This window comes from Hyalella azteca, unplaced genomic scaffold (genome assembly GCF_000764305.2).
Source record: "Hyalella azteca isolate HAZT.00-mixed unplaced genomic scaffold, Hazt_2.0.2 contig44, whole genome shotgun sequence".
Lineage (NCBI taxonomy): Eukaryota > Metazoa > Arthropoda > Malacostraca > Amphipoda > Hyalellidae > Hyalella > Hyalella azteca.
Window position 1 is genome coordinate 15,659 of NW_025930406.1, and position 22,564 is coordinate 38,222.

A 22,564-nucleotide genomic window follows, 5' to 3' on the forward strand; every position below is an offset into this window, starting at 1 on the left:
CACGTGTAAGTATCGTAGTAAACGCGTATGAAAGTAGTTTGAAGTTTAGTACACGTGTAAGTATCGCAGTAAACACGTACGAAAGTAATATGAAGTTTAATACACGTGTAAGTACAGCGGTAAACACGTATTAAAGTAATTTGAAGTTTAGTACACGTGTGAGGATCGCAGTACACACGTATGAAAGTAATCTGAAGTTTAGTACATGTGTAAGTGTCGCAGTAAACACGCATGAAAGTAACCTGAAGTTTAGTACACGTGCAAGTACAGCAGTAAACACCTGTAAAAATATTCTAACTTGTGGCCGCGGGGGCGACGGGCCGCCAGTTCGAGTGCGACTCTCGCTTGAGCAACAACGTCCGATGGCAACGCCTGCCTTACTTTTTACGCTGCTGGTGGCAGCCTTGCCAGCCACTGCAACGGTACGAAATAGAGACTGCTATATTCATAAATATATAAGCAGTTTGCTATGATTATTATTAGGACATGTTATGGGTTAATTTTATTTAATTATCGCTGTGTCTGTAGAGTTTTCTGTATAAATTTGCTTCATCTCTAAAAATTTAGTTTCATTAAGTTGTTACCCAAGGAGAAAAGCTAGTTAAAAATGTATTGTTCTTTTCAAAAATCATGTAACATCCTACAATTATGTTAATGAATAATTCTACTTGTGTGGAAGTATTGGTCTGCAATAGTGCATTAATTCTCAGTAGTCCACAATTTGCCTTCAAAGATTTAGAATCTAATTTTATTGCATTCTAAGAAATTATCGTGCAGATAAATTTTCGATCAATTGAGCTTACCTCGCTATAGGTTTATCTATAGGTTATATAATTATAAGAAATCATCTCACCGGTTACCATATGTCTATCTAATGATTGCATATTAGTGAAAAATCTGATAACAGAATTTGTATGTGCCTGTCCCTCAGGAACTGACCTCTCCTCGCGCCAACGAAGTTATTGAAACGGTGAGTAAATATATGCTAATTTTGTTTCTGATCAATGAGATGGTTTTATTCATTATATAAATGGTTGGTAAGTCACCTAAATAATAATCAACTTTTATAAACAGAAAATAGACCAATCTCGAGCGTTACCCGTAATCAACTTGCGAAATAATAACAACGAACGTAAGAATATATGGGAACCACGCTCAGTTTCGGCGCTAATTATACCGTATATCTTTTTAATTATTTGCTCATATATGGTTCTACTGCAGATGTGATTTATTTATCAGGAGGCACATTTACTTCTTAACATTTTCGTCCGTTCTCATCTGATCAGCTCATAGAGTATAAGCATGAAGGCAACGTCATCAAAGCATCAACTCAAAAAAATGCCTCTCAATTTTACGTGCGTTACACATAACTCGAATTCATAACCAATTAATATTGAATATTTTAATCGCATACTAATCTATTTTATATATTAATTTGTAATCAAATTTTTATTGTCATCAGCTGCGGTTCGAAACTTCTTTGAGTTCTCGACCTGCGTCAAGCAAGCAGCTTTTAATAGCATACTAATCTATTTTATGTATCAATTTGTAATCAGATTTTTCGTTTGTCATCGCAGTTGTGGTTCGAAACTTCTTTGAGAAGCAGCCTGTTCTCGACGTGCATCAGACAAGCAGCTTTGCTGCCGGGAAGTCTCTGGTTGGTAGCCATAGGGCAACAAGGCTTCGTGCAGGTCACAAGCTCAAGTGCTCAGAACATCACATGGCAGGTCGCTGATGATGCTAAGACTCTCTTCGCTTGTGCCCAGGCCACCGTGGACGCTGGTAATTCTTTATATCCGCTGTCAATGTGAAATTGCACGTCTGACATACATAATTTTATTATTTTAAATAAGAGAGAAACATATATTATTGGCTTGAGTGGAGGTGATTCTAATCAAAATTTGTAGCAAGTAATATAAAAAATAGGCAAGTTTCTTTTTGTTCAATTTTAATGCGGGATTAAATCGAACGAGAAAATATAAATCCTGGCAAAATCTTTGGCTAATAACAACATTTGCTCAAAATGAATTGTAAACAATTGCTAAATACATGTTAAATTATTCACTATGCTATAGCTTCGTGACATTTATTTTACGTAGCGTTAACCATGCTCTGTATAAACAGCCAAACTGATGTTCAAGTTCAATGGCGTGTCCTGCATGATCGCCATGAATGGTTTCTATAATCCATGGAATGATGCATGCGATGGTGAGACGGTCTATGTCGGCTATGATGGTGAGTAACAGTGCTGGGCAATATTCAGATAATCTCAAATTTGTATGTTAAAATATAATTTTAATGCATTTTAAGCGCTTTTAATAGATTTTGATATATTTTGTATACGAAACCGTGTTGAACATTTTCCTAACTAATGTTTCAAAGCCGTGACATTCCTGACGAATTCTGCATGATATTTTTTAATTTTTAAAATAGTATTCTAACGGAATTATTTAACAATGTGTTTTTTCTTTGAAATATGAATGTGTTCTGGATTTTTGTACTCATCGGGCTTGGAAAAATTTATTGTAACTGTTAATACATTTTTTCTGTACTTATTTGATGTATTTTAAATCAGGGCTTGAGCGAATCTTTTGCTTGAAAGGCCACGTTGAAATTTTGAATGTTATTAGACGGCTGAATGGATATTTTTCTTATAATTTATTAATAATGTATGCTGCATTTATAACTGAATTATTGATAATAACACAGGTGAAAGAGATGTTTGATAGCCACAATTTAATGCATTTTCCAATTATTATCCAAATCATTGCATAAACTCAAATAAATAGTATAAATTTAAACCACAACAATCCAAATAGCTGTTAGAACCAACGTAGGATCAAACTCGTACGGCCCTGACTGGACGCATAAGAGCTGTGACGAACTAATCTTGAATAATAGCTAATTGATCGCGTCACCTCAAAGTTCGGTTGGTCTAATTGTCACGTCCACCAATGACCGGAAATTAAATTCAACTTCCCTATTGGTTTTATCAGCAAGAGCTTGGACTGAGCGGATAGTTACTCGAACAAACGTTTTAAGTTTATTAAATATAAACGGCAAATAAATGTAAACAAATAACACTAATGATTTACAGAGGTGCGGCATATGAACGAACTAACAAGTTAAATGCGGAGGAAGTTGAAGTGCGATGAGAGCAAAATGCGAGGAGAGAGCTACAAGGCACTGTAAATATGAAGCAAGGCCAGGATCCACACTAGCCTTAAGCTCACAAGTTAACATCGCCATCGAGGCGGAAGATGTACCCAATTGAACAATACCCACCTCACTAGCGATAAGGCGGATACTCTTCAATTGGGTACATCCCCATGAATATGTCCCTACCAAAAATTTGCAAACAGACAGGCCACTATTCACCTTTCAGGTCACAGTGCCCCCAGGTGAGTTCAATTAATTCCATCTGTGCGATCCTCATCACACAGATGTACCCAATTGAACAAAACCCACCTCACTAGCGATAAGGCGGATACTCTTCAATTGGGTACATCCCCATGAATATGTCCCTACCAAAAGTTTCTAAGAACCTATATCTGTTGAGGCAAACATAATTTTTTCGTATGTGTGGTCACATACGAAAAAATTATGTTTGCCTCAACAGATAAAGGTTCTTAGAAACTTTTGGTAGGGACATATTCCTGGCGAATTACTCAATTGAAGAGTATCCGCCTTATCGCTAGTGAGGTGGGTTTTGTTCAATTGGGTACATCTGTGTGATGAGGATCACACAGATGGAATTAATTGAACTCACCTGGGGGCACTGTGGCCTGAAAGGTGAATAGTGGCCTGGCTGTTTGCAAATTTTTGGTAGGGACATATTCATGGGTATGTACCCAATTGAAGAGTATCCGCCTTATCGCTAGTGAGGTGGGTATTGTTCAATTGGGTACATCTTCCGCCTCGATGGCGATGTTAACTTGTGAGCTTAAGGCTAGTGTGGATCCTGGCCTTGCTTCATATTTACAATGCCTTGCTACATATTTACAGTGCCTTGCTTCATATTTACAGCGCCATGCTTCATATTTACGGCGCCATGCTTCATATTTACAGTGCCATGCTGCATATTTACAGTGCCTTGCATCATATTTACAGCGCCTTGCTTCATATTTACAGTGCCATGCTTCATATTTACAGTGCCTTGCTTCATATTTACAGTGCCTTGCATCATATTTACAGCGCCTTGCTTCATATTTACAGTGCCTTGCTTCATATTTACAGTGCCATGCTTCATATTTACAGTGCCATGCTTCATATTTACAGTGCCATGCTTCATATTTACAGTGCCATGCTTCATATTTACAGTGCCAGGTCCCGGACAGGTTCCTAAAGAGAGAGAAAATAATTAATAGTCTACTGACAATATGTTTTTCGTTCAGAAATGTGTACTCTATGAATTAAATATCATCGAAATGATTTAGGTATTGAATGGGATGCATTTATATGATGATAAAAATAAACAATATAAATAAAATGATATTAAACAATATACCTGATCATATTTTGAACTATCAAATACTAAAATTGAAGTCTCCTGCGCAACAAACTAATTAGAAAATTTAATAGCTAAGAAAATTCCACGGAAATTTATTATGTCTTTATGGAGAACTTTTTCTACAAAGGCTTGATATATTATCGTGGAATTTATTTTTCTTCAAATTTCTAGTGAATTTGCTATTCAAGCATTAATAAAAAAAACGAATGAAATGCATAACCTGTTCATGATCAGCAGCAGGCCGCTTCAGCAGTCGCTGATGTATCTTCTGAATGAATGAGGCCGGTATACGCTCTTCGAACTCATCCGGTGTATAGAGGTTCAAGATTTTCACGATCTACACAAACAGACATTGTGAGAGTGTGGATTTCAATCCATTAAAAAATGAAACCCGGATGTATATCACGAAAATAACTGTGATGCGCTTACGTGCCAGAATGCAATGAAGGACGTGTACCAATTCAGAGTACATAAAAAATTACATAAATAAGCAGGGTGAGATTATCGTACCTGAGGCAGGGTAAGTTTATCGCACACTTCACAGATGCTTGCTCTCAACGTCGTCGTCGGTCTTGCGTGCTTGAAGCAGCTGAGCCGCTTGGATGATCGGCGACAAAACATCAGAGTTGCCTGCAAGCGCGTCAATTTTCTGAAAAAAATATTAAATTTAAGCTTTCATCATATAAATATTATAATAATTTTACCATGATATTTTACCTTTTATTTCAAATGTTTGTTATGCTCGTAGGGTTTTTATGAAATTTTTGTGGGCTCGGTATATTGAACTACAAAATTATTTTCAAAATAAAAGGTTTAAAGTTACGCATTGATGCACCTTAACGCTCTTCAAATCTCTATTGCTGCTCTTCACAAGCTTGAATTAGAAAAGAATTCATGAAAGTTTTGATATTATTTTGTGTGTAATGTGTAGAAAACGTTTGAATTTAGTACACAGATTTAAAAAGAAAGCAATCATTTTGAATAATTTTCTCAAATCTTCAATTGTCGCGTGTTGAGGTTAATTTTGCAGCCGACTGTTAAAAATAAATACTTGCCGTTCATAAAAATTGTTGAAAAGATTCAATGTAATATTGCTAGGATTCACTAATTTTTTATGTATTATTTTAGCGTTTGTATGTATCCGCAATACCTACCGTACCAGTACGTTACCGGGACCTGAAGTTTGGTGTCTGGTAGCGGTGTCATGAGTCAGTGTGAAACGGGAGGGACGGACAAAAATAATACATAAAATAATCAATAGATAAAAAGACCCATTCTTTCACAANAATGAGTTACCTGTCTGTACTCGGAAAGGTGTACGTTTTTAATAGGTAAAATAATGAGTTACCAGTCTGTACTCGGAAAGGTCCAAGTTTTTAATAGGTAGTATAATGAGTTACCTGTCTGTACTCGGAAAGATCGAAGTTTTTAAGTGACTGTTCGTTCTGCTTGGGCGTATTCTCCTGCTGGAACGCCTGGTCGCCGGAGTACTGCTTGAGGTTGTGCAGCAATCGGAGCGTGTTGCTCAGCCATAGCACCGTTGAGTCAAGATCCTGACATCGCTTCTTGATGACGCGCTTAATGCCGAGCCTCGTGTGGTTTAGCAGCGACTTCACCTGTCGTCATCATTAGCAGCATCAAGAGATACGTCAGTGATCTTATTTATAATAACATCAATAACATATTTCTCAATTTATTCATCAGGTATCAAGGACAAGATAAACACTGACTTCACTTACAGTCATAATTAGCAGCATCAATAATTTCTTCAAGTTCTCAATAATTTCTCTAAGTACGCTGTAAAAATAATGAAATTAAAGCGTGGTTACTTGGAGCGTCTGGCCCGAGAATAAGGGGTAGCAATAATCAAATTGAAGCGAAGTTACTTGGAGCGACTGGCCCGAGATTACGCTGTTGAACAAATAAAATTAAAGCGAGCTAATTGGAAGCGAATAGTCGGATATTTTCGAAGGAGACTACCTTCTCGTCGTCGTCGATGTGGTCGGTGTGTCGGATGCACATGAAAAGGATGTACGCATGCAGTCCAGGCAGCAGCGTCACGGCTACTCGCGGTTTCAGGTCTGCCAAAAGCTCAGCAATTACCTCAAGTGTTCGGGACCGCGCCACGAACACTTATAAATATGCCAAACTCACAATTTTTTTAAAACTAATTTCTCCATGTCGCTACGCAGTTAATATTACCTTCATATTTACAATCTCATAAGCATATCCACAAGTTAGTAACATGGCGGATATGCTTTATAATTCATTTAGGTAGACGATGAGAAAATAGCTGTTTGAACAGATATACTGTGAGACAGTAAGCAGCGATGAAGATCATGATATTGACTGTATCGTCAGTGTTGATGACAACGATCAAGAAACTAGCACAGATCAGCAAAACCGCAGCATGAGCTGCTCCATGAAGAATCATTCGGTTTAGACGATACGCGAGTAGTAGAAACTTCACTCACAGAAACACCAAGACTATTTTTTCAAAAGCGCAAACTATGCTCCATTGATACTTATCTCAATACTGAAAATTACAAAGATTTTCAGTTGCCTGACACAGAGCAAAAGTACAACGTATAATTAGGGACGAAAACTAAACATGAACCTGAAAAACACTGATCTGGTCTAACATCACTCCAGCTGAACGTAGAACTGCTGCTGAAAATATTATTCAACCTCGACCAACCGTGAAGCCTGAAGTTTCGTCTACTGTTAGCCATTTATAAGCTTTGAATGCATTCTTTATCAATGACATCACAGCTATTGAATACAACGAAAAAAATTCAACCAAAAGGCATTCAAGCACGAAAGAATGTAAAATTTTATTACATAAAAAACACTGACCATGATTAATTTTGTGGTTACAAATAAAGGAATGTGCATTTAGCATTATGAAGAAGCACTAATAACACATACTTGCTTCATAAGTTTGGAAATAATAATAAGAACGCCGACGAAAAATAATCAGTATTTTTTATAACCCTTTTGCCCATGATCCCCATTTGGGACTTTTTCTTTAAACTACTGCTCCTCTCATTATATCCTCTACAATTGTGCAGAAACTGTTTTATATGACATATTTACACCATACAAAGGCATTTAGATGGAAATTTCACAAATAAAAAATTTGGGCAGTTGAATATGCATTGAATTATGGCTTTACTAGGGTTTCATGCATAGTTTTACTCGGGTCTTATATAAATAGCTTTCCTGGGACCTTGTATTATATAGCTTTTTGGGGGTCTTATATGTACGTATATATAAATATGTTTGCTGGGTTCTTATATATATAAATATATATATCGCTTTACTAAGGTCTCACTTACGTATATAACTTGACTGGGGCCTTATATATGTATAGCACTTGTGGAATCATATACATATTGATTTACTTGGGTCCTGCTTTACTGGCGTCTTATTTAAATAGGTTTACTGGGTCTTTCTTTCCCATAAAAATTCATAAAATGCGGTCTCATGGCCAGTGCGAGACGCAGCGTAATTCTTGAACGATATAAATTGCGAGAATCAATCTTAATTTGATTCGATTAAAAACAGTGAAAATTAGAGCGAAGATTAGGCAATTTGTCTACGCTCCTTTCGGGGCGCGGATGACTATAAAATAATTTGAATGCAATTTAAATCACGAAATGAGTTTTGATACTGAGAAGAAGAAGGAAATTTAAAAAGAGACAAAATTATAAAAAATTAGGGTGTAGCTATTCACGTAGCTATTCACAGGGTGTAGCTATTCACAGGGTTTTAGCTATTCACAGGGTGTAGCTATTCACAGGGTGTAGCTATTCTTGTAAAGCCGTCATTGATTGGCTGACAGAGTTCAGGGGCCATACTTTCAAAATTCGCTAAGTGAACGTAAGTACTTACGCTCTATTTTCTTGTCTATGATGGTGGATTTTGCTGTAAAGGCCGTCAATTATTGGCTGATGAACTTACGATCTCTTAACTTTTTTTGAAAGTATAGGTCCAGTACATTTAGTTTTTATAGAACGGCCCCAGATCATCATGTGCATTGGCCTCAGTGTAGACTTCACAGTTCGTAAATATCAGTTACCCGTATCTTTTGGCCAATGTATATAGACACACCTGAAGAGAGAGTCCGGGAATGCTTTAAATTTCGGCTACATGCTTTTACATGCTTTTCGGCTACATGCTCTTGTAGCATGTACATTTGCATGTTATATGTTATATTCTTTTATGACCCAATACAATCGTTACAAACTTAGATGGACCTGTTAAAATTACATCCTCTCTCAACGATCAATCGATTCAATTAGTCACTCAACATATAAACTCGAACTTATTGAATGAATAAGAAACACCTAAGTACTTTTGCATCAGCTATTTTTAATTTTATTGTACATTTTTATATATTATAGAACTCTAGGAGATCAACCCGTCCCTGAAAAAGATAAATAATTTGAAAATTCCTTAATTCCCAATACGGGCAATCTGCGTATAATTATCCCGAATCTTGTTTCTACTTTTCAAACTAATGTAATGTGAGTGAGAGTTAAACTCGTTCCAGCCGCCTATAACGTAGAATTCTCATATAACTAACTCTTCGATAAGTTGATTTTTCACCTTTCAGCAAAAATCAAATCAACTGAAAAGAATTTTGCTTCAAATTAAAAAAAAAGCTTTGTTAGACACCATCGTATATTATCTACTATTCTGTTAAAGTTCATTCAAGTAGATATTGTGTCAATATTTATTTTCTGTTAATGTTTAAGTTATTTATGTACTTGCACCACCATAGCTAGATTTTTACGCTGACCGGCAAGCAGGCTTATTGCCCGCTTGCTGGGCAACATCGTGCAACGCAAATTTCACGAGACACTTTTTCAAAGTGAGCGTTAAAATTCAATCATTATATCCCATTCTCATGAGCATTGGTGATGTGCTATGTGTGTACTGCTAAGAAATATAATATTTTGCGTTAATAATTAGTAAAATTAATTTCAGGCAGAACGATCCACCATGTTGCGGAATATTGGCCATTCTCCGTTGGATGGTTAACTATAAATATTGTTCGTTGGTTAATGTTAACTATAAATATTGGTTATTGGTTAATGTCTAACTATAAATATTCTTCATTGGTTAATGTTTAACTATAAATATTGTTTATTGGTTAATAGTTAACTGAAAATATCGTTCATTTTTATTTGACTAGATTATGAATCATGGAGTGCATGAGTCAGCAGACCCCATTGAAGCAGAAAGCTGCGGAGTTCCTCAATGGGAACTTTCACTTCAAACTTGTGATTGCGACGTCTATAAACTAAAGAAGTCCATTGAACCCGCTAGCTATGGGTGGAGAAGGAAGGGGGAAGGCGGTGCAATACATTTTCAAGTCAAAAGTGAAAGTTCATTTCGATACAGGCAAGAAATATATATTTGCAGCCCCCAACATTACAAGTGTACTAACACTTGCCATCTAACTGCAGGCCATGAGTCAGCCCGCCGACATGTGGCAGCTTGGTTCGCGTCAAGTTGATCATTTTTTCGTGGAATAATTTTTGACAGGCAAGAATTATTACGCTCTTACTTGAATTTTCCCTTGCCTCCACAATTATTATTTTATTACTTTAGTACTTGAATTATTACTTTCTTGCTTGAATTTTACTTTGCCTCCGGAATCAGAAAATACGAGTTTACTGAAGGCGAATGCCCTCAGATTGAAATCGACGATTTCGAAAATATCCTTTCACCCAAGATTGTATAAACTGAATGGGGTCGGAAAAGAATAAATTTTGCAAATGCACATGCTACATAAGCATAAAGCCGAAAAGCATGTAAAAGCATGTAGCCGAAATGTAAAGCATTCCTAGACTCGCTCTTTACGTATGAAAGTATGTAATTCGAAGTTTAGTACACTTTTAGGTATCGCAGCAAACACGTATGAAAGTAATTCGAAGTTTAGTAGGCGTGTAAGTATCACAGTAAACACGTATGAAAGTAATTTGAAGTTTAGTACACGTGTAAGTATCACAGTAAACACGTAAGAAAGTAATTTGAAGTTTAGTACACGTGTAAGTATCGCAGTAAACACGTATGAAAATAATTTGAAGTTTAGTACACGTGTAAGTATCGCAGTAAACACGTATGAAAGTAATTTGAAGTTTAGTACACGTGTAAGTATCGCAGTAAACACGTATGAAAGTAATTTGAAGTTTAGTACACGTGTAAGTATCGNGTAATTCTTTTTTGTTCCATTTTAATGCGGGATTAAATCGAACGAGAAAATATAAATCCTGGCAAATCTTTGGTTAATAACAAAATTTGCTTAAAATGCATTGTAAACAATTGCTAAATGCATGTTAAATTATTCACTCTGTTAAAGCTTCGTGTCATTTATTTTGTATAGTGCTCTGTATAAACAGCCAAACTGATGTTCAAGTTAATGATGTAATTGCTAAATACATGTTAAATTATTCTCTCTGTTATAGTTTCGTGCAATTTATTTTGTATAGTGCTCTGTATAAACAGCCAAACTGATGTTCAAGTTAATTAATGATGTAATTGCTAAATACATGTTAAATTATTCACTCTGTTATAGTTTCGTGTCATTTATTTTGTATAGTGCTCTGTATAAACAGCCAAACTGATGTTCAAGTTAATTAATGATGCAATTGCTAAATACATGTTAAATTATTCTCTCTGTTAGAGCTTCATGTCATTTATTTTGTATAATGCTCTGTATAAACAGCCAAACTGATGTTCAAGTTCAATGGAGGGTCCTGCATGATCGCAATGAATGGTTTCTATAATCCATGGAATGATGCATGCGATGGTGAGACGGTCTATGTCGGCTATGATGGTGAGTAACAGTAGACAATATTCAGATAATCTCAAATTTGTATGTTAAAATATAATTTTAATGCATTTTTAGCGCTTTAATAGATTTTGATATATTTTGTATACGAAACCGTGTTGAACATTTTCCTAACCAATGTTTCAAAGTCCTGACATTCCTGACGAATTCTGCATGATATTTTCTAATTTTTAAAATAGTTTTCTAACGGAATTATTTAACAATGTGCTTTTTTCTCTGAAATATGAATGTGTTCTGGATTTTTGTACTCATCTGGCTTGGAAGAATTTATTGTAACTGTTAATAAATTTTTTCTGTACTTATTTGATGTATTTTAAATCAGGGCTTGAGCGAATCTTTTGCTTGAAAGGCCACGTTGAAATTTTGAATGTTATTAGATGGCCGAATGGATATTTTTCTTATAGTTTATTCATAATGAATGCTGAATTTATAACTGAATTATTGATATTAACACTAGTGAATTCAGCATTCATTATGAATAAATTATAAGAAAAATATCCATTCGGCCATCTAATAACATTCAAAATTTCAACGTGGCCTTTCAAGCAAAAGATTCGCTCAAGCCCTGATTTTAACACTATTAACACTAGTGATGCTTGATAGCCACAAATTAATGCATTTTCCAGTTATTATCAAAATCTTTGCATAAACTCAATTATATAGTATAAATTTTAGACCACATCAATCAAAATAGCTGTTAGAACCAACGTAGGATCACAACTCGTACGGCCCTGACTGAACGCATGAGAGCCATTGCCTGCAGTTTGCCCATCGCTGCCTTAATGAAATATGTTTTAATATCGTGTGGTCTACTAATTTTTAGGTTAATTTATGTATGGATAATTGTGTTGTCATGCCTCCCTGTTACGTGCGACGTGGTGTCAGATATACTCAATATTACGATAGATCACGATATGTATGCAAGAAAAAAATCTGAGTTCAAGCAGGGTTATAAGTTTGACGTTGGCAATCTTGTTCTGCAAGCGTAAAATCATTCCACAGTATATTTTGGCCCTTATTTTCGCAACGGATGAACCTCCAAAAGAGGTCATCTATCAAACAGTAATAGGCATCACTTGTGAGTATATCACTGTTAGAAAAATTACCGTTAACGGTATTACCGGCGTTTGAGCGGCTGGTCGGCACGTGAAAAGAAACACCGTGTCGCCGTTTATAACATAACATAACATAGTTATGTCGGCTCTGAAGTGTAGGCCTGATGTGGCCTGTCGCCGATTCTTTTCCATTTCGTGCCTTGTTCATAGATCTAAACTCGTGTCATTTGACCGGATCTTTTCATGACTGGCGATAGTTTGAAGAAGCTACTAGACTTCCACCGGGTTCGATAAGGAGCTAGGCATTTCAAATCTGAACATATATTTTTTTTATATTCTAATTTAACACTAGAAATCCGTAAAACATCTGATAAAAACGGCGAAACAGTTCATTTTCACGGGGCGACCTGCCACTAGAACGCCAGTGGGACCGTTTTTTCTAACAGTATACCGTTTCGTTCTGCCGCTTGCTTCTCCTTCCCATTCTAACTAACTTAACGCAATTAGCTGCATTGTCCCTCCTCGCCACCTACACGAGGACTTCATCCCTTCTCGTTAGGTGTCCGTCGCCCCAAAAATGTATATATAATTTCAATAATAAACCAATATTTCACAATAATTATTCCTCCTCAGGTACAAGTGGATGCCTCACTCTTTTTGGCGGGTTTTTGGATGGCCAAAACATAACGAATGATGGACTGTGCTACTCGACGTGTGTTGGAACGAAAGTACACCTTCAAGGTGAATAAAGGACCGGCTAAACGCGATAAAAATATATTCTGATTTAATTATTTATTATTTATCATTATATTTATTGTTTTTTATATTTATTATAATTATTATTCTATATTTTCATGACGAATTACATTCTCACGGTTCGATATAACAGTTTACAATAAATAAAGAATTGGTAAGTTATATTACATTCCTGATTTACGGAATACAAGCTCGGGCCATGCAGTCGGACTGTGAATCTAATAACAGCATTACAATTTATTGTGGACTTTCCATGTGCCCACAATATTTGAATTAGTTTTTCTGGAGGCTAAATTGAACACAAAGGTGTTTTTAAGTTTGTTTTCTTGTGTTTCACAGAATCGTTGCGCCAAAGATGCAGTTTATAATCCTACTATTTTGCAGTAATAAGGCATTTTTTAATTATTTGAGGTAAATAATTAGAATCTATGTAAGTGAATTCTGATTAATGATCAGTCTTGCAGTTGTCAAGTATTCGATGTTCCTACACATTAACTGTTCAACTTACTAACTGCTTTTCCACATTTCCTAGATGATACTGAAGAAGAAATCCCGCAAGATGCAGTGTCTTGCATTGGAACTGACGCACTCCCCCACATCCTCACATCAGATATTGCACAGAGCTTCTGTACGGCAGCGATGGATTGTGCGTTGATTGGACTCGCCCTGGCCCAAGTAGACACGCAGGAGAACTTGAATGCCGTGATGAGCGCCGCTGCCTCGAAATCTGGTGAGAAAACAATTGTATTTGGCTATCTTTTCCAGTTCTGAGGAGGCAATGTAGACATATTCTTTGCAAATGTCATGTATGCCTCCATGATGTATGAACTGACATGTTTATTGTTTACTTTGTTATTGTGTTACTTTTTTATAGTGCTATTGTGTAACTTTTGGGCTTGATCCAATGAATTCATGTCATGGTTTCCTTGAATTGTGTCGTCAAGAGAAAATCAAATATTTTCCGAATCTCCTTTTTTTCATTGATCTTTCGATATATTAGGATGAAATATAATGTCAGTCAAGGGGCGAAAATTATTTAGTAAATCTCAGTTTATAAAAATGAGGCTGACATATTTTATCTAGAAGTCCATTTGATCCCAGTAAATTCTGTCCCACACCAGCAAGAAACAAAAATTAACAGACATTCAGGCGTAAGAGGATTTTTTTTCTACTTTTGTGCCAACATCCCATAAATTTGAAATTCCAATTATAATCCCGGGTAATATTTCTCTGATTTTTTTAGAGGCGCCACATTTCTGGGTGAACGTGCGATACATCGACGGTGCTTGGGTCCACATGCCCAGCAGGACACCCGTGGCCGCTGACATGTGGGATGGTCCCGCTGACACCTCCTCCTGCGTGGTCATCCTGCAGTCCGGGAAACTTTCGACATGGCCGTGCACCGATAACCTTTACTTCATGTGCGTCGACACCAGCAAGACCATCGAGCCGTGTCCATAGACATGATAACCTTTACTGCACCGATAACCTTTACTTCATGTGCGTCGACACCACCAAGACCATCGAGCCGTGTCCATAGACATGATAACCTTTACTGCACCGATAACCTTTACTTCATGTGCGTCGACACCAGCAAGACCATCGAGCCGTGTCCATGGCGATGACGTGCTACGGCTGCGCTGCGACGAAGACGTCGAATCGTGTTAGAGATAGATGACGCTAAACACGTAAATTAAACAGCTTTCAAAAATGTTCTTCATAGGTAGTTTTACAGTGTTTGCAATAGGAAAAACCCTGTCATAATTTGATGGTTTTGATGGTAAGATTATTTTCAGGATAAGAATTAATTTTATTCAAATTAATTGACCATGGTTGAACATTTTTTCAATTTTATGTGAGAACTCCTCATCTTGATAAAACTGGACGTAAGAAAATTTGGAGTGCATTTGCACAGAATTGTCCTTTTTCGAGAAAATTTCAACTGTCATAAATTTTGGGTGTATTGATCTCTTTGATCTACACCCAAAGTTTGGGTGTATTGATCTCAGGATGCCAGCTATACAAGTCGCCTAGAAATTGCCATTTAAACGCTATTTTTATAGAATTGAGCAGCACGCTAAAAACTCGTGTATGGTGCATTTTTGTCTTTAGATAAAATAATATCGCTGGTTTTCTTGTTTAAAAATAAATCAACCAATTTTTTTGTGTCAATGCAGATTGTGTTTTATAAGAAAAAATCCAGAAATGTACAATAACTGACGGATCAACTAAAACAGGATTGAACGATTGTTATGTAATAATTGATTCATTTGTAGGGAAATATTCCCTACGCTGGAGGTAATCCTCTTCTAGGAATGATCAAAAGGCAAGCGCTAAGCAGGATAGAAATAAGTGATTATCAATTTAGGCATTTTAATAAGAATTTATTCAAAGATTCGCATTTTTTTGGGCAGTTCTTCATATTCAAGGCAGTTGAAATCTATTTAGAGAGCTGCATCCAGGTTTAACTTAATTTTGGCTGATGTTGAACATTACTGGAGATACTGGTGAAAACCAACGAATCATCACAACAGTCAATATGCTAGTAATAATTCAGATATTTCAGTAGTTCAGTATTTACGTTAATTAAAGAATAAGGCTCACCTTAATCAATTAAGATTAAGTGCACATATTGCGCAGTGCTTCAAGATGTAGAAATTAATTGTAGTAATGATTATTAATTATTTTTAACGCGCGGCAGTTCCGAATTTAAATAGAGGTTACCATAGTATAGGGAATGACCACCTTGGCCAGTCAAGTTAATAATTTTAAGGCTTAGTGGTTATTAGTTGAAGTTTTTTAAGGTCTTAAGTTAAATAGGCAATTTGACGAGCCGGTCAAAGTGTTCATAAAAGAAGTGAAAAACGCATGCACCCCAAAACTGAAATATTAAACTAAGCAAGAGTTGTGCACAACAAATTAACACCTTTTATTTAATTTATGTTACTCTTAGCGATACTGACTATAACCTATACGTAAGAGCTTGAAATCAAGCTGAAGAAAGCTGTCGCACCGCAGTAAAAACTCTCGAAAAAAGTATTGCTAAAAATGCAAAAAAGAACCCGAAAGCCTTCTATTTGTACGCTAGCTCGAAGTGCAAGATGAAGGACGGTATTTCTGACTTGGAAGTAGATCAACGAAAGATATCCTCTGATGAGGGCAAAGCTAACGTACTTAATCAGTTTTTCAGTAGCTTATTCACTGAAGAGGACTTGAACAGTATTCCAGCTATTGAGGAGCGCCCAGTCGGCTCTAAATTAACAATTTTTGAAATACAAGAAGAAGAGGTTCTCAAGCGCCTTATCGCTCTAAATCCAAACAAGTCTTGTGGACCAGACGGCTTCCACCCCAGATTACTCAAAGAGTTAGCAACTGTCCTAGCCGGCCCTCTGACGTCATTTTTTCGAAAAACTTTGAACGAAGGGATCTTGCCGGCTGACTGGAAAGAAGCTCAAGTGATACCATTGTTCAAAAAAGGTTGCAAAAGCTGCCCGGGCAATTATCGGCCTGTCAGTTTGACAAGTGTCGTTTGCAAGATAATGTAATCTGTTGTAAGGGATCGATTGATAGATCATTTGACAGCTAATAATCTCCTATCAGACTGTCAGCATGGCTTTATTGCCGGGAGATCCTGGAAATCTTCGTTCAGTAGACTCTTGTCTACTGAACGAATGGACCCGCCTGCTGGACGAAAGGGAGCCAGTATAGATGCGGTGTACTTTGATTTTGCCAAGGCATTTGACAGTGTCCCACATGAGCGGCTGTTGCGCAAATTGAAGTCTATGGGAACCGAGAGTAATGTACTCAAATGGATCAGAGATTTTCTAGTAGTGAGGCGTCAACGTGTCAGCATTAACGGGTCCGTATCAGGCTGGGCTTCAGTGCGCAGCGGCGTGCCACAAGGAAGCGTTCTCGGGCCTATTCTATTCGTTGCGTTTATAAACGATCTGCCAGAAGCTGTGTCTAGCATTTGCTCGATGTATGCCGACGACAAAAAAATATAATACAGTGAAGAATACGTCGCAAAAAGTACAGGTGCAAGGTGATCTTGACAGGCTGGTTGACTGGGCTGATAAGTGGCATCTGCGTTTTAACGCTGACAAATGTAAAATTATCCACCTAGGCAAGAATAATGAACTGCAAGATTACAGTATGAGAATACACGGTTGCAACGACAGAGTGATGATTTCGAAGTCGACAATGGAAAAGATTTAATAGTTAATATCGACAATGAGTTGAAATTTCCTAAAAATATTGAAGGTCAAGTTAATAAAGCCAATAAACGACTTGAACTGATCAGACGCACCTTTCGAGTTCCTAGAGGCAGAAGCGATGAAGCAGTTGTTTGTTACTGTCGTGCACCCGAACCTAGAGTTTGGATAAAGATTATGAAACTTCCCAGCCTCAGTTATCGACGTCTGCGTGGGGACCTCATTGAAGCATACAAGTATACTCATGGCTTATACAAGGTCCCAGAAATTTTACTAGAATTTCAAACAAGAACCAACACTAGGGGCCCCGGCTATAAACTAAAAAAACTACGTTGTAACACATCCATGCGACAAAATTTCTTCTCGCTTCGAGTCATCGACATGTGGAACAGCTTCCCTGATAGCATCGTTGACGCTCCGAGTATGAACGCCTTCAAAAACAGACTAGACGAAGCTATGCAGGAGCATATGTTCAGTCTTAAAATTCCTAGCAAATTACGGACCTAGGTAATAAGTCCAGCAGCTATCTCAATCAATCGTCAGTTATGGAAAGATCGGGTTCCAAAGGCCGGAACCCTTGTAAATCAAATCATAAAAAAATTCAAGAATCGGCAACAGGCCATGGGCCTATTTTCTTCAATGCCGACACTTCTATTCTATTAAAGAAATTAAGGTGTTATATTAACAAAAGTGGGCAGTAGTGCGCTACATGTAGCGGCCGCTACATTTCCTGTAGCGGTAGCGGCGCTACATTTAAGCAATTGTAGCGGTAGCGGCCGCGGCCGCTACATTTAAGCACTTGCAGCGGTAGCGGTAGCGGCGCTACATTTAAGCAATTGTAGCGGTAGCGCCCGCTACATATTTAAGTAGCGATACGAGGTTTTGCTGCTACAGCGCTACCGCTACATTTATAGATAAAGCCTTTCGATTTTACTTAATATTTTTAAATATTATTTAAAAACCATCATGATACATACATAATATAAATTACTGAATAAAACTGTACGAAAGATTTCGGTGTAATGTTGTCAACCTCAGCCTGTTACTAGTGTCAACATGTTAGTTGTTACTTGTAAAGTTGTTACCAGGTACCACTTACAGGTATTTTTTCATGTTTCAGTTTGCTTACAGTTATTTTTATGTTACATATATACAGGGTGACCTCAAAAAAAATTGCTAAATGTAAAGCTTATAACTCGAAAGTATTAAACGTAGAAACATTAAATAAAAACCACATCAAAGAGTACAACTTGAAGCTTTATTCAGATTACAATCAATGTTCAAAATGTCCTTGCTGTTGAATACGCAGCTTAATACGTTTTTCAAAATTTACGGTTACTGCAGACAAGGTAACCCTGGTCAGTAAGTGCGAGAGCTTCACGAATTGCTATCTTCAGATTGTCAATGCTGCTTGGTCTTGTACTGAATACTTTTTCTTTCACGTAACTCCATAGGAAGAAATCCAAAGGCGATTCATTAATTATTTCTTCAATCTTGGCAATGTTTTCTTCTGAACTTCCAGTTCTTTGCCGTCCAGAATGGCCTTTAGTTTGATTCAGGATCGTTCCTTTATCTTTCCACTGACGTATCCACTTCTTGATTGTGTTGAGACTAACTTCTTGTCTGTATTTGGGGGAATAACCTCTTTTTATTTTGATTAGTGAAGTTTTCAGGTAAAATTGTTCGACAATGAAAACTCGCTGCTCAAAATTTAGCTGCATTGTAGTGGAATCTTGATCTTAAAAAAATTGAGTTTTGAATATGAAATATATAGAGAACTTTGGTAACATGGATATCAAATATAACTTGAAGTTATACTCTTTCATGTGATTTTTATTTCATCTTTCTACGTTTAATACTTTTTGAGTTATAATCCTTTACTTTTAGCAACTTTTTTTTTTGTCACCCTGTATATACAAATAAAAGACTGATTTTTAGCGCATTTTCTCATTTATGGAATGAATGCACTATTGTGCTCGCCATGTCCGTCTGTCTGTCCGTCCGTCTGTCCGTCCGTCTGTCCGTCCGTCCGTGACCTCAAGTTTTCGTCGACGAGAAAATGCGCTCTCTGTCACTCACTGCAGTGAGTACTGAGTTATATTTTTTTAACGCATTTTCTCATTTATGGAAAAAATGCACTATTGTGCTCGCCATGTCCGTCTGTCTGTCTGTCCGTCCGTCTGTCCGTACGTCCGTGACCTCAAGTTTTCGTTGACGAGAAAATGCGCTCTCTGTCACTCAATGCAGTGAGTACTGAGTTTAAGTGAGTTATATTTTTTATATGTATATGTGGGTAATTTTTTAGATTGTTAGATTAAAGTACACATCCATGTAGGGAAGGTTAAACATAAAAATAACTGTAACTTTTATTTACTGTATCTAACCCGTACTTGTTCGGTTAGGTTAATTGCAATAAAGTTAAGTTGCATTGATATATTTTGAAAATGTCATATTATCATTAAATGTTTATGAGTAAATCCCAATAGCAGAACTATAAATATTTGGAGATTTCTAATAATTTTGGCCATTGTAGCGGCTGATGTAGCAGCGCTACATTTACTGTAGCGGTAGCGCTCGCTACAATCTAGTGGGTGTAGCGCTAGCGGTAGCGCCCGCTACATTTAGAGCATGTAGCGGTAGCGGCACTACATTTCAAAGTAGCGCTGCCCAGCTCTGCATATTAAGTAAGTAGAGCCTGTAGAGGAACTGGACATGACCGCGCAGGTAGAGTTTAATCAATTAAGCTTTTATCGAGAGCAACGGCTAAGCCTTATATGGACTGAGCGCGTTCTGCCTCTTCGCAGTATTCTTTCCAGAAGCCCGGATTGGAAATTTTCCGAACACATTCGTGGACTCAACTGAACTGGAATCATCTCTGGCTTTTTGCCCACAGTTGCGCAAATCCTGAGCACTATTCTGTCGTGGGGCTACCTTGGACGAGTCTCCAGAGCTCTCTCTGCTCTAAAAGAAGAAGAATGAACTGGAAAGTTTGCAGTGATTACGTTAGTTCACTAAACGCCAGTTCGTTGTACGAGAGTCAAATAATCAATTCTCGTATTGAATTAAAATTTCTTAAGAATCAAGTTATCCTCTATATGATGAAATAATTCCGAGCCCATAATTATATCCAGTGGGAGCGCAGCCATGCACCACCAATTTTGTGCACCAATAAGCCCTGAATAGAACGCCTTGGAGAATGGAGGCTTGGATCTCTCCACACCTACATGGTGACTACAACAATCAGCCGTCACGTCGTGCCGCACCAACAGGCCGCGGATCGAATACGACTTTCAGCCTTCCAGGCATCGTTAAATTACGTAATTTTAAGTTCACCGCATCCGAGGTTAGGTTTCAGATAGCATAGTTCTGTTCCAAAATTTATCGTCCTTCAACAAGTGGCCGTTTGACCAAGGGCTGGTTTGACCCACGGCCTAGATACGGACGGCTTGAAGTGTTGAAGGCTACGCTCTGGAAGGCAGGAATCATGCATGATGGTCCATTACATCCAGCCTCCAGGGCAGTGGTGGTCTTCGGCAGTTTGGTAGGCGACCCTATCCAGTTTCCTTCTGATTCTGAAGCTCTGACTGCTGCAGGTGCAGTGCACATTGATTAAATTTTTCCATAGCTGCGCAGTGCATCCCTGGAATTCAGAGAGAATTCATCGTTTCTATTGGGATCTTGAATTTCAAATTCTATATGAATAATATAATAAGCCTTTTTAAAAAAAATTTATTAAGAGATGGCGCAGGCGCTCCAATGCGGAAATTACCCAAAATTATTAGTCATTGCGCTGGTGCTAACATAGCAAAGGTTATCCGTTAAGTGCCTAAATATGAACGGACAGACAGACACAATAGCGCATTTAACACAATAGCGCAATAGCAACACAATAGCGCATTTTTTCCATAAATGAGAAAATGCACTAAAAATTGCATTGTAACACATCCATGCAACATTTCTTCTCGCTTCGAGTCACCGACATGTGGAACAGCCTTCCTAATAGCATTGTTGACGCTCAAAGTATGAATGCCTTCAAAAACAGACTAGACAAAGCTATGCAAGAGCATATGTTCAGTCTTGAAATGCCTAGCAATTGTAACATGTCATATCACATTTCAGTACAACTGTACAAGCTCAGAGAATCATTTGTGAAACCAGAAATTCATACTGTTGCACAGTTTGAGTTGCACTTGCCAAATCATTTTACTGCAAAATACTTACTGTTTGCTGCTCACATACTTTGCAACTTGATTGTGCAATTTTTTTAACAATAACATACAAAATAATTCATCTATCAGGAATATTGCAGGACCAGAAATGGCAGGGTGCCTCAGGCCTCTAGTTATGGCTAGGCAAGTAGATTAATTCCACTCTTCTAGGATATGGCCCAGTGGCCCGCCCTTGTCTAATTTCTTTCATAGAAATAAAATACAAGGGCCTATTTTTGTTGGCAATTTTCAAAAATTGACTGAACATTTTTTCCACTCACAAATTTTGTACATTCAGAAAAACTTATAGAAATTTGCTTTGAAGTATAATTATCATTACTGGTATTTCCAAATTTTGCACCAAAAACCTAATTAGGTTGTTAAATGAATCTTATACTATTTGATATTTAAAATCAGTTGAGTTATATTATATAATGACCAGGCTGTAGAGTAGGGCCTTTCAGCTCGAGATATCGGCGTCTTTTCAAGCTCTCCATCAGCCACCTCGACCTTAAATTGGCGTCCATGGCCGATCATAAACTATGGCTCAGGCGTCCATGACCGATCATAAACTATGGCTCAGGCAGCCATGGCCGATCATAAACTATAGATTGCTCGATCAGCCCCGCTGTCACCGCGCCCATCTTCAGCTTGTTTGATTGCTTGTATCTGTCACCCGATCACAATGTGAATGTGCATACGTCTGGCAACTGGCAAGCCCAATGCTACTGCTGAAAAAACTTATCAATCTATTGTGTTCTAACGCGATCTATTGTGTTCTAATGCGATCTATTGTTCTAACGTGATCTATTGTGTTCTAACGTGATCTATTGTGTTCTAACATAATCTATTGCGTTCTAACATAATCTATTGCGTTCTACCGCGATCTATAGCGTTCTAACGCGATCTATTGTGTTCTAACGTGATCTATTGTGTTCTAACGTGATCTATTGTGTTCTAAC

At 37.4% G+C, this 22,564-nt stretch overlaps 1 protein-coding gene across 1 annotated transcript; it reads left to right on the forward strand.

The window, feature by feature from the left end:
* The first annotated feature begins 362 nt into the window (after positions 1–362).
* On the forward strand, positions 363–15,306 carry LOC108674699. The gene is made up of 7 exons (XM_018162667.2): positions 363–422; positions 932–970; positions 1,578–1,782; positions 11,247–11,357; positions 13,061–13,168; positions 13,716–13,913; positions 14,427–15,306. Exons 1-7 carry the CDS (start codon positions 363–365, stop codon positions 14,642–14,644), a joined length of 939 nt encoding a protein of 312 aa, XP_018018156.1. The 3' UTR covers positions 14,645–15,306.
* Positions 15,307–22,564: the final 7,258 nt, after the last annotated feature.